General features: G+C 35.4%; 1 protein-coding gene across 5 annotated transcripts in view; it reads left to right on the forward strand.

Annotated features, from left to right (window-relative positions):
* LOC143224772 (guanylate cyclase 32E-like) overlaps positions 1-14,423 on the forward strand; it is a 159,813-nt gene that overhangs the window by 122,415 nt on the left and 22,975 nt on the right. For all 5 annotated transcript variants that reach the window (XM_076453044.1, XM_076453045.1, XM_076453048.1 and 2 more), the window contains 4 exons: positions 4,325-4,505; positions 6,173-6,313; positions 9,076-9,199; positions 11,421-11,664. In XM_076453044.1, coding sequence (XP_076309159.1) covers positions 4,325-4,505; positions 6,173-6,313; positions 9,076-9,199; positions 11,421-11,664 — 690 coding nt within the window. The remainder of the gene's footprint in view (positions 1-4,324; positions 4,506-6,172; positions 6,314-9,075; positions 9,200-11,420; positions 11,665-14,423) is intronic.

Raw genomic sequence — 14,423 nt, forward strand, 5'->3', positions numbered from 1 at the left:
TTTAAAACATGTTAAATATTCTTCAGTTCAAGGCATGTTATTTAACATTAAAACAAAACACTTTGCAACAGAATAATCTGTTAAATCATCGGATTCTTTATTTGTTTAAAATTTAACAGATTTTGCATGCACATAGATATTTCTTCATGTATTCAAAATCACTTGGATGAATATTTGAGAAAAAACACCAAAAACAAAGTCATCCATACACAATCTGACGTGTGACTCTAATTTTCTTTCCTTTAACGCTGAAGAAATCACTGTAAACATAAAAATCGTTTATGTGCCATGGGTCAATACAACACAACTAGAGACAAGTTATTCAGCATGGTTTTGATATCCTGGCTTTGTTTAAGGAAAATCGTCATGTTTCCACAAAAAGATATGTCATTCTTTTTGAAAGGATACCTGTAACGCCCTTTTTTAAAGGGGTACTTGTAAAGCCCTCTTTACAAAGGATACTTGTCACGCCCTCTTTGAAAGGGGTACTTGTAAAGCCCTCTTTGAGAAAGATACTTGATATACTCTCTTTAGTAAGCATTACAGGATTTTCTTCTTTGAAAAAATATTCACTTATCTTCTTCTTTTGAAGATATATGTTGGCGTATATACCTGTTGAAAAGATATTCAAGTAAAATATCGTGACATATGTAAACAGGAAACCCCTGGCATGGGAAAAAATGGAAAGATAATTAAGAACTCTCAACTCTGACATGACCTCACCAATCACTTTGACATGACCTCACTAATCACCAGAGCTATCCTCAATCATTTCTGTCATAGTGTCCCAGTAAACTCACTTACATGAATTTCCTTATGCAAATTTTATGCCAAGAATAATGTGCAATCTCGCAAGCCAGGATTCCCAACCCTGTACGAACAATGTGTATGTGGTTTTGTTATTCTGCACAGAACCAATGGAACCAACTATCAAACTCTTCATGTATTGTCATTTCTATATATAACACCAGAATAAACTTGTATTCTTTCAGAGTTAGCCGTCTATTCACTTATATCCAGCGGTTTCTGTATTATTTTCTGTGCCAATTTCACGAACCTTCTTCAATGTCTTACGTAGCGCTCCTTTAAACTTGGAGTTTTGTCACAACTCTTCGTCTGTAATATCCTCCATCAGCCAAAACTGTGACTTCTATATGTTTCTCCTTTGGTATTCTAGTTTTTAGAGTCATGAAATCATCCTACTTTTACTACTGGATTTTTATCGGATTCATAATTTTGTATCACTTCCTGGTTGGTTGGGTGACCACCAGTCACAATTGAAAGTATCAATATCCTACTTTGGTAAAGTTCATTTTCATATGATAAACTACCATTGCTATGGTAGTTGCTTGTTTTACCCTTCTTCCTCTCAGTTTCCATAACTGTTTACAAACCTGTAGAGTGACGGTTTCAGTGATTTATTATTAAGTACTTATATTAAAATTACTTTAGAGCCTCCCCGCTTTGTTACAGTCCCAAGTCCCTGCGTTCAGTCATGCTCTGCATGATGACCATGCACTTTGATGTTAGCCCTGCAGGGCGATTTCATTGCAAAAGGCTCCATTGTAAAGTTGTTATAATAAGAGCACAACTCTTTACTCTACAGATCTTACACGATCTCTCTTAGTTTCGAAAATTACATTTCTACAGAACTTCATAGGAACTGCATCAAACTACATGACTATTACGTCTTTGTATGGAATAACATGAATACATGTCTCATTTTCCAGCTCTCTTCATATATACACAATCTTTGAATGGCTATGTTGTGGAAACAACTTGTGAAACATGACTTGTGTTGCATTTGTAGGTGAAACTCCTTTTAGACAATGATATATAGTGTTACCTTGGATACGTGGACAGCTTTCGCCATTGATCTTACTATTTGTGGATTCCAAACTGTTACAAGATTTCCCACTTTGCTTACTACAGCTTGGGTACAAATTATTACAAGTCCGTTTCTTGATAGTCCTTGTGTCCCAAACTGATCCACATTCCTTTATTTCTCAGCTTCAATAAGCACAAGAAACAAGCCTATCTTGAAAGTTCCAAGTCTCCATTGATAACAAATCTGTATGATAAGAGTAGGTTATTACTCTTATTCTTCTGTAGAAGAGTTTCCAAGGAGATTTCTGTTTCAAAGTCAAACTATGCTACCATTGTTTTGTAAATATCGGTCCACGCCCTCTAAAATATCTAACCACAACTTCCTCATTCAATTATATCCCCGCTTGTTCAGTTGCAAGCTTAAAGGTTTATAACGATAAAATCTGAGATTAGATTCCTCGCGATGAACACAGCGCAGACAACCCGTTGTTTAACATTAAGTTTAAAAATAATCAACTCAACCACTCAGTTAAAGTTATGTACTTCCTATTAGTATAGCAGTAAGCGTGAGGCATATAACACTAAATTTCAGAGCTTGAAACTAACGGTGAAAATAACGCAGATAGTTCATTAAACAGCTCCCTATTTAACAACAAGAAATATCTTACGACACCAATCTTTATAGCATACTGCATAACATACTTGTTATTAAGTTCGTTTATAATATTATTATTCTTTGAGAGCAATTCAGAAATCAATGTGAAAGTTAAGTAATGTTTAAAACATATATTTGTTACTTCAATAATATCTCGTTTTTTGGTATACACTCAATAGTTTATCGTCTTCATTAGAAACTTTACTGAAATACTGAAAATACACTCTCTTTAATGGCATATTTTAATTAGGCTGATCTTACGGCGTGTCGTATGATTGCTTTAGTTTCACGTAGTAGTATTATAGTTCTTTCACAATACAGCGAGAAAGCCAAATGAGTTTTTTAAAGAAGAGATTTGAAGTATCTATCTGTTCTTGTCGCTTTTAACGCAGTACTACACAATAGGCTGCCTACGCTCTGTCCACCGAAAGGAGTCTGACCTCAATTTTAATGTCCGTGAACTTACCGCTGACCCATTCTGGGACATGCTACGAGCAGTAACGTTGTTATTAGGTATGGTCTTAGTCTCCATAAGGAGCTATTGAAAGATATCTGTAATTAGACCTCAGAGATGGTGATGACAGATTGTTCCTGAGCACGTTGACTGATTTAAGGAATAGATATTTGGCTAGGATTGTAAGACTGTCACACATGTACAACTTTATCTAAATTGGTCAATTCTTTTACCACTGGTCAGGATTCGACTGCATCGAACTCTTTCATTCCAAGAGGGCCCGGCATGGCCAAGCGGGTTAAGGCGTGCGACTCGTAATCTGAGGGTCGCGGGTTCGCATCCCCATCGCGCCAAACATGCTCGCCCTTTCAGCTGTGGGGGCGTTATAATGTTCCGGTCAATCCCACTATTCGTTAGTAAAAAAAGTAGCCCAACAGTTGGCGGTGAGTGGTGATGACTAGCTGTCTTCCCTCTGCTAAATTAGGGACGGCTAGCACAGATAACCCTCGAGTAGTTTTGTGCGAACTTCAGAAAACAAATAAACAAACAAGCAATCATTCCAAGAAAGTTACAATGCTTGTCATATCTTATGAATAGCTAGACCGACTACAAGTACAAATAAAAAACATGGTTTTAGTGAACAAATACCCCACACGGCGAGCTTTTTGGTTGTGACATGATGGACAAACATTCATGTGAGTTGGACTGTTGGAGACCTCTATAAGTCCAAACAGCAGCAAGCGAATGGCTGAAGTCTGTTTTGACCAGGTCAAATTCACAGTGCTGTTCTATCCTGATGAACAAGAGTTTCGCCACCACAAAATCGCACCAATACACTTCACCCATGTTATCGGAAACTGATGCGTTATTGTTACAAATGTCAGCACAACTACCGAATCTCATTATAACTGACCATCGTTAGAACGAACCTGAGCAACATTGTACACTACCACCATATGTAGACCACATCTCTCTACACACACGCATCAACCGAGCAACGCATCATACACAGACTGTTCTCAGTGTACAAAGTAGTCCAATCTGACAAGACAAAGGGTTTCTAACCAAATAACAATTAATAGCACATACTGGTCGTTTCATAAATGTTTCACGCATGAGAGAACAAAGTTCGAACTTAGAAAGGAACAACAAGCATCATATATCACTAGTAAAATAAACGTTTTATGTTGCTATATGAAAGATGGAAATATTAAAGGCGAGGACGAATGGATTAATAAGTCAGTCGAGGACGAATGGGTTAATAAGTCCGTCGACGATGAATGGGTTAATAAGCCCGTCGAGGACGAATGGGTTAATAAGCCCGTCGAGGACGAATGGGTTAATAAGTCAGTAATAATATTTTGATTATTTTCATTTTTATTTTTCAGAAATCGTTAAAAGAGTGATGCAGCGAGAACCAAGCCCTCCGTTCCGGCCACCACCGGAATCATTAGACTGTGTTTTCGATTGTGCTAGAGAGTGTATGAAAGAATGTTGGGCCGAAAACCCAGAAGAGAGGCCAGATTTCAAAACTATTCGAACCAAACTTAGACCAATGAGAAAGGGAATGTAGGTTGTATTGTCATTATTATTTTAGTTTTGAAACTATGTAGCAGGAAATGAAACTGAAATATACAATATTCAGTTGTTGCATGTTATTATTATTAAAGATTTAAAAATTGTCTTTGATGTCTTCGACAAGTATCAAATAACTTGCTGGCGTACCCAATCGACGCATAGGAAAAACCAGAGACCCCAAGGTTCGACTCCAAAGATTTAACTCACTATTGAGACTCCAAGAATACAAGCCAAATGTGGTGACAATCGATTCAGCGATTCGCCAACTATGAGCGAATTGTTTAATACATTTACATAGACACCTCACCTCGTCTTTAAAATTTTATTTAGAAAGCATTAATGTTGCAGCAACAAAAATATTTTGGAAACAGAGATGTCTGTACTTATTTTTATTTCCCCTAATTTATTGGATAATTTTTAACTTTGTAATAACTGTAACAAAAACGTTGACGACAACATTATTAAACCTCTGTGTTGTTTGTTGTGTTTTGTATGAGAGCTAGGCCTTTTTCTAAAAAATACAAAACTTATCGTAAACTTAACACTGATTGTTGTTTCATTTTTAGCTGTTTTTAAGTGTGAAAAATCTTCTAGCCTGTAAGATAAATCAAACCTACAAATTTTGCAAAGTGTGAAAAATCTTCTAGCCTATAAGATAAATCAAACCTACAAATTTTGCAAAGTGTGAAAAGTCTTCTAGCCTGTAAGATAAATCAAACCTACAAATTTTACAAAGTGTGAAAAGTCTTCTAGCCTGTAAGTTAAATCAAACCTACAAATTTTGCGAAGTGTGAAAAGTCTTCTAGCCTATAAGATAAATCAAACCTACAAATTTTGCAAAGTGTGAAAAGTCTTCTAGCCTGTAAGATAAATCAAACCTACAAATTTTGCAAAGTGTGAAAAGTCTTTTAGCCTATAAGATAAATCAAACCTACAAATTTTGCAAAGTGTGAAAAGTCTTCTAACCTGTAAGATAAATCAAACCTACAAATTTTGCAGCGTCTGGTAGTAAACATATATTAGAAGTGTATTCAGAAGTTATATTTGTGGTTTGAAGGTAATTTGAAGACGTGTAAAACTGTTGAACTGGAACTTGTTTATAACTAGTGAAACAACTAACTGTTGTATTCTTTCATGTTCTCATTGTAATACAAGTCCTGTATTACAATTAGATTCTCAACATGACTCATTAAATATTTTATATTTGGCGCCATTTTGGTTTTCTATTTTGGAAACACCTCTATCGATCGGTGACGTATCTTATTATAAGTATATGTTACGGAAATCTGAGAATATAAATAAGGTCAAAGATTTGAAGCAGAGAATATTATATGATGTAAAATGAATAAATGTTAATATCAGACGCATCATAAAATAAATAGACAAAATTGTAAAGAAGTGCCTCATAGATACAGAAATATGTAAGTTATTGTACAGTAAATAATCAACATAAGGCAAGGATTTCGTTCTAATGTAATTTTATTTTGATGGTTTTCCGTTTCTGGGCCACTTATCACGTATTTTCCTGGTCCAAATCATTGTCAAAATAATACTGTAATACAATGAATCACATGCACGTGGAACATAACGACATAAGTGAAATCTTTGTGATCACGCGGATAAGCGAAACGTTTTCTTGTTTTCTTATCCTCCAACAGGAAGCCTAATATATTTGATAATATGTTGGTAATGATGGAGAAATACGCTAATAACCTGGAAGCACTCGTCGATGAACGAACTGACCAGCTCATAGAAGAAAAAAAGAAAACAGAAGCTTTGTTACACGAAATGTTGCCCAGGTGTGGTTTTCTTTCTTTTTAGTGATACGTAGCTAATAACAGAAATCTATACGAAATACAAAACAAATAGAGTATTAACATTTAGTGATACGTAGCTAATAACAGAAATCTATATGAAATACAAAACAAATAGAGTATTAACATTTAGTGATACGTAGCTAATAACAGAAATCTATATGAAATACAAAACAAATAGAGTATTAACATTTAGTGATACGTAGCTAATAACAGAAATCTATATGAAATACAAAACAAATAGAGTATTAACATTTCTATTTTTTCCTTTTTCGTCTTTCTTAAAGGACTCGAACAAAATACTTATATGATCCAATGTTCCTAAAATATTGTTTATTTGGAATCGAGCACAAAGTTAACAATGGGTAATATTTGAGCTGTGCTTACAACGGCTGTCAAAATCTGATTTTTTTTAACGGTGTGAGTCCGCAGACATTCCGTTGTGCCACTATGGGGCGTTCCTAAAATAAAGTAAAGAAAAATATGTATGTTATAACGTAATTTTACAAGCCCTTTAGGATAACTATGTTTAGAAAATTAAGTCAAACGTCTGAGATTCATATCTTACACAATTGTAGTTAACCATACACCTGTCTACCAGGAATGTCATTTCACAAAAGGCTTGAAGGGGAAGAAGGTTGGCCTATCTTCAACTCTTCCATTCAACTTGTGTGTGTGCATAAATCCAACGTAGCTAGAGGTGTCTTACAAATACTGCAATTGTGTGCATAAATCCAACGTAGTTAGAGGTGTCTTACAAATACTGCAATTCAAAACTCCTGGGCTTGAGAGGGGGCGCTGCTGTCACTCTTTCAATGACACCTCTGTTTTCTACACTTTACAAGTTTCTGTGAGTGAAATAAGTGTAACCATGATCTAACCAACTTCAGTAAGAAAAGCTTTCGTTGTTTGGAATTCTAGTTGTTATTGTTACCTGGCCCTAATATTACATACACGGAATGTTTTCAGACTTCCATGGTAGAATTCAGGTTTCGATACCCAAAATGAGCAGAGTACATATAGCATATTGTATAGCATTGTGTTTAATTACAAACACACAAATAGTGGTATATGTATAGAAAAGTAATACTAAAATGGTATAAATAATGTCTTAAATTTCTCCAACAATAAGTGTAGCATATTTCATAAGTTGTTCTTATGTTCTTATTTGTAAAGAATAGAATGCATAGATTTGTCAGTTCGGTATCTTCGCTGATAGCGAAATGTTTGGCCGTAATCCCAATAATATTTCATAAGGTTTGGTTCTTTTTTAGTTTGGTTTGAATTTCGCGCAAATCTACACGAGGCTATCTGCGCTAGCCGTCCCTAATTTAGTAGTGTAAGACTAGAGGGAAGGCAGCTAATCATCAACACCCACCGCCAACTCTCGGGCTAATCTTTTACCAACGAATAGTGGGATTGATGGGATTGACCGTAACATTATAACGTCCCCATGACCGAGAGGGTGAGCATGTTTGGCGCGACGGGGATTCGAACAAGCGACCTTAGAATTAAGAGTCGAGTGCCTTAACCGCCTGACCATGCCGGACCCATATGGTTCCGAAAGCTTAGATTTAGGTTAGTCCTAAATATATAAATGTATACTCAGCTAAAATGCAAAAATATAATAATCCTCGTAGTCAAAATATATAATGATATAATATAATATATAGAAAATCAATAAATAAAGAGTTAGACAAAATGAAATAAGGACTACCTGAAAACAGCAATCGAAACCTATGATAAATGTCACTTTAATTAATAAAACAGGCCCAAACAAGTAATTAATAAAACAGACCCAAACAAGTAAGTAATAAAACAGGTCCAAACAAGTAATCAATAAAACAGGCCCAAACAAGTAATCAATAAAAAAGGCCCAAACAAGTAATTAATAAAACAGTCCCAAACAAGTAATTAATAAAACAGGCACAAATAAATAATTAAAAAACAGGCCCAAACAAGCAATTGAAAAAACAGGCCCAAACAAGTAATTAAAAAACAGGCCCAAACAAGTAATTGATAAAACAGGCCCAAACAAATAATTGATAAAACAGGCCCAAACAAGTAATTGATAAAACAGGCCCAAACAAGTAATTAATAAAACAGACCCAAACAAGTAATTAATAAAACAGACCCAAACAAGTAATTAATAAAATGGGCCCAAACAAGTAATTAATTAAACAGGCCCAAACAAGTAATTGATAAAACAGGCCCAAACACGTAATTAATAAAACAGGCCCAAACAAGTAATTAATAAAACAGGCCCAAACAAGAAATAAAAGTGCACATTTATGTATATTACCATATAACTCATCGATATGTAAAAATATTTATATTTATGCGACTGTCTATATATAGTTTCAAGAGTTTTTGCTATTTTTCACAACAAATTTAATTACGTTAGAAAATATTTTAGAAAGGGTATAATTTTAACTCTCTGTTACTGAGAAAGGGTAGCTCTAACTTAATTTTAACTCATCTTTCTTATAAAATTTACGATACCGTATTTTTCTTTCCCACCCCCTTTAAAACAAGCAGAGCCACTTTAAATATGGATATTCGTTAAAAATTACTGCGTGTGTCTAATAACTTAGAACTTATAAATATTCTGGCATTACAAAGAATGTGAGTGACCATCGTGACACACAAGCAGAACTGGTGTACTTGCCACAGTTTCGCTTTCTAAAAACGTGATGTGGATTTTATATCGAATGATAAATCACGTGTATTATCTTCCTGCACTTCAGATACGTGGCTGAACAGTTGAAACGTGGAAACAAAGTGGAAGCCGAATCCTTTGATTGTGTAACTGTTTACTTTAGCGACATTGTTGGCTTCACTGTCATGTCTGCAGAGAGCAGCCCATTACAAGTAAGTGTAGGCGTTTTAATTTTTTTGTTAAATGTACAGACGGACGAGATCTAAAAAGTTACTATAAACCTCGGGGAAAAAACTACTTTTAAAACTGAAACGGTTGAGCAATGTTGGTCCATACTGGACCTTAAGGTCTGTTATCCTAAGTTGTTTTTTTATTTGTTTTGTATCAAGAATTTTAAAGATGGCTAAAAATTAAATCAGTATTGTATCAGTAGCATTATAAACAACTAAAAATAAGATCGGTTTTGTATCAGTTATATTATAAATGGCTAAAGGTTAAATCGGTTTTGTATCAGTGATATTATAAATGGCTAAAGGTTAAATCGGTTTTGTATCAGTGATATTATAAATGGCTGAAGGTTAAATCGGTTTTGTATCAATGATATTATAAATGGCTAAAGGTTAAATCGGTTTTGTATCAGTGATATTATAAATGGCTAAAGGTTAAATCGGTTTTTATCACTTCACATTGAACACGGCTAAAGTTTCGATCAGTTTTGTATCAGTAACATTATAGATGGCTAAAAATTACGTCGGTATTGCAAATTGTTATAACTAGACGTATTCTCAAATCTTAGCACAAAGTGTCCCTGACACGTGTTAAGCGCCGCACATGAGCGTGCAAATTCGTGAACAACCAATGAATGCTCTTTATGTAGTCTACTGTCTTTAAATGTAAGCAAGTGTTTGATTCTAAAAACTTGTTTTAAAAACACATTTTAATCATGTTGTGAATATACATGTGTGTATGTATATATATTTATATATTTAATACTATAATACAAGGTGTCCAACTGTTTGTAATATCCAAGAAGAATTCACCTGAAATTAGGACTACATGTACATGGACGGTTACGTTTTTTTTTTCTTAGATATATTTATTACATTTCTGACCAACTTCCAGTTGCTGCTGTAATCATATCCTGAATCAATAACCAAACAAAATTAATCCCAACTCCCGTTTTTATCGGCCCCGTAACGAAAATAACAGATGGATACAGGAAAACAGAGAGACAAATATTCGACTTGATTAAAGGTTTTCATCCAAGGCAAACATATTGAGGATAAAAAATAAATTATTTTGACTTACTGTATACATGAAATCTCTAGTAATAAAAAATCTGATTAGTTTATCACACCAGAAAAAGACTAGTTACCAGTTATTGTGTTTGACATAAATTGTTATAAGAAAGTATCACGAGTCGAGTGCTGATAGAAAGAAAATTTAACAGACATTACTAAAGAGATCTTAACCGTAAAGTGTACCAAAGAATCAGTGATTAGATTCACTTATGTAATTCAAGGTAAAAACATGGGCAGCCCACTTAAACAGAATATTAGTAGAATTTTAAATTGGTTGCTGTGAAACTAAAATCACTATTAATTAACAAAGATATTCAAGCACAACGAAAGAAACATAAAACGTCTACGAAATTCTGTTGAATCAACATCGGAAATGTTCTTTACGTTTCGAGTGAAAGCTGAAACGATTTTTGGGTGCAGAAACGTAAGACTTAAGAAAGAGAACTGGACCACGTGGTACCAGTTAGAACCAAAACGAGATGGTTATTCATATGGTTTACGATGGTTCTGTATTCATGAGTGAAAAAAATAAATCTAATCGAATGTTAGGAGCTCGTCTCTCAAACATTGAGAATCATTAAATAAAGTGAACAGACAATATTCACCTGGAATAAATACAGATATCTCGTAACTGGCAAAGTATATGCCCAAGAGTTAGGAGAACCATAATCATGTTATGTCATATTTTGACTGATACTGGCTCCACAACCTCTAGGTTATCATCAGTAATCATTTTTAATATTCAGTTGTGAAGAATTGCCAAAGAGTCAGTGGGTAAAGGGAAAGTTGTGTCACATATTGACACTTGCTCCACAGACAGTGTTATTCTGGATTGTCAAAAGAGGTTACTGTTAACGAATTTCTAGTTGTGAAGGTTCTCCTAAGAGTTGGAGAAACCATGAAAAGTCTATGCCATTTACTGATTGGCATCGTTGTTTGGTCAGATACTGGGCTGTGAGCCATGGTCCCTGTAAATTTTAAATCCACAGTTATAACAAAATAATATTTCAGAGTTGACGTACATTTAGTAGATCAACTTAGGATACTTCTATCATTTTTTACCCTGTCTACATATATGTCTGTGTATTAATGTGTTATTTCTTCCTTACTCAAGCGCAGTTTTATCCTTTAGGTGGTTGACTTCCTAAATGACCTCTACACGTGTTTCGACTCCATCATTGAAAACTACGACGTGTATAAGGTGGAGACAATCGGTGATGCATATATGGTGGTCAGTGGTCTGCCTATTCGAAATGGTGACCAACACGCTGGAGAAATTGCATCAATGGCACTACAATTGTTGAATGCTATAAGGAATTTTACGATTAGACATCGACCAAATGATACTTTGATGTTGAGAATAGGAATCCATTCTGGTATGTTGTCTTTTAAAGACAACAGAAATGATTTTGTAGAATAAAGTTGTGATGATGTAAGTAACACAAACACAGCAGACAACCCAATGTGACTTTGCTGCGATGTAAGTAACACAAACACAGCAGACAACCCAGTGTGACTTTGTTACGATGTAAGTAACACAAACACAGCAGACAACTCAATGTGACTTTGTTACGATGTAAGTAACACAAACACAGCAGACAACTCAATGTGACTTTGCTACGATGTAAGTAACAAAAAACACAACAGAAAACACAATGTGACTTTGCTACGATGTAAGTAACACAAATACAGCAGACAACCCAATGTGACTTTGCTGCGATGTAAGTAACACAAACACAGCAGACAACCCAGTGTGACTTTGTTACGATGTAAGTAACACAAACACAGCAGACAACTCAATGTGACTTTTCTACTATGTAAGTAACAAAAAACACAACAGAAAACACAATGTGACTTTGCTACGATGTAAGTAACACAAATACAGCAGACAACCCAATGTGACTTTGCTACGATGTAACACAAACACAGCAGACAACCCAATGTGACTTTGCTACTATGTAAGTAACAAAAAACACAACAGAAAACACAATGTGACTTTGCTACGATGTAAGTAACACAAATACAACAGACAACCAATGTGACTTTGCTACGATGTAACACAAACACAGCAGACAACCCAATGTGACTTTGCTACGATGTAAGTAACACAAACACAACAGACAACCCAATGTGACTTTGCTACGATGTAAGTAACAGAAACACAGCAGACAACCAGTGTGACTTTGTTACAATGTAAGTAACACAAACACAGCAGACAACCAATGTGACTTTGCTACGATGTAAGTAACACAAATACAGCAGACAACCCAATGTGACTTTGCTACGATGTAACACAAACACAGCAGACAACCCAATGCGACTTTCCTACGATGTAAGTAACACAAACACAGCAGATAACCCAATGTGACTTTGCTACGATGTAAGTAACACAAACACAGCAGACAACCCAATGTGACTTTGCTATGATGTAACACAAACACAGCAGACAACCCAATGTGACTTTGCTACGATGTAAGTAACACAAACTCAACAGACAACCAATGTGACTTTGCTACGATGTAAGTAACACAAACACAACAGACAACCAATGTGACTTTGTTATGATGTAAGTAACACAAACACAACAGACAACCCAATGTGACTTTGTTATGATGTAAGTAACACAAACACAACAGACATCCCAATGTGACTTTGTTATGATGTAAGTAACACAAACACAGCAGACAACCCAATGTGACTTTGCTACGATGTAAGTAACACAAACACAGCAGACAACCCAATGTGACTTTGTTATGATGAAAGTAACACAAACACAGCAGACAACCAATGTGACTTTGTTACAATGTAAGTAACACAAACACAGCAAACAACCCAATGTGACGTTGCTACGATGTAAGTAACACAAATACAGCAGACAACCCAATCTGACTTTGCTACGATGTAACACAAACACAGCAGACAACCCAATGTGACTTTGCTACGATGTAAGTAACACAAACACAGCAGACAACCCAATGTGACTTTGCTATGATGTAACACAAACACAGCAGACAACCCAATGTGACTTTGCTACGATGTAAGTAACACAAACACAGCAGACAACCCAATGTGACTTTGCTACGATGTAAGTAACACAAACACAGCAGACAACCCAATGTGACTTTGTTAAGATGTAAGTAGCACAAACACAGCAGACAACCCAATGTGACTTTGTTATGATGTAAGTAACACAAACACAGCAGACAATCCATTGTGACTTTGTTATGATGTAAGTAACACAAACACAACAGACAACCCAATGTGACTTTGCTACGATGTAAGTAACACAAATACAGCAGACAACCCAATGTGACTTTGCTACGATGTAAGTAACACAAACTCAACAGACAACCAATGTGACTTTGCTACGATGTAAGTAACACAAACACAGCAGACAACCCAATGTGACTTTGCTACGATGTAAGTAACACAAACACAGCAGACAACCCAATGTGACTTTGTTACGATGTAAGTAACACAAACACAGCAGACAACCCAATGTGACTTTGATATGATGTAAGTAACACAAACACAGCAGTTAACCCAATGTGACTTTGTTATGATGTAAGTAACACAAACACAACAGACAACCCAATGTGACTTTGTTATGATGTAAGTAACACAAACACAGCAGACAACCCAATGTGACTTTGTTATGATGTAAGTAACACAAACACAGCAGACAACCCAATGTGACTTTGCTATGATGTAACACAAACACAGCAGACAACCCAATGTGACTTTGCTACGATGTAAGTAACACAAACACAGCAGACAACCCAATGTGACTTTGTTAAGATGTAAGTAACACAAACACAGCAGACAACCCATTGTGACTTTGTTATGATGTAAGTAACACAAACACAGCAGACAACCCAATGTGACTTTGTTAAGATGTAAGTAACACAAACACAGCAGACAACCCATTGTGACTTTGTTATGATGTAAGTAACACAAACACAGCAGACAACCCAATGTGACTTTGCTACGATGTAAGTAACACAAACACAAGAGACAACCCTATGTGACTTTGTTATGATGTAAGTAACACAAATACAGCAGACAACCCTATGTGACTTTGTTATGAACACAAACACAGCAGACAACCCAATGTGACTTTGTTATGATGTAAGTA

Source organism: Tachypleus tridentatus, chromosome 9, assembly GCF_004210375.1.
Source record: "Tachypleus tridentatus isolate NWPU-2018 chromosome 9, ASM421037v1, whole genome shotgun sequence".
Classification (NCBI taxonomy): Eukaryota; Metazoa; Arthropoda; class Merostomata; order Xiphosura; family Limulidae; genus Tachypleus; species Tachypleus tridentatus.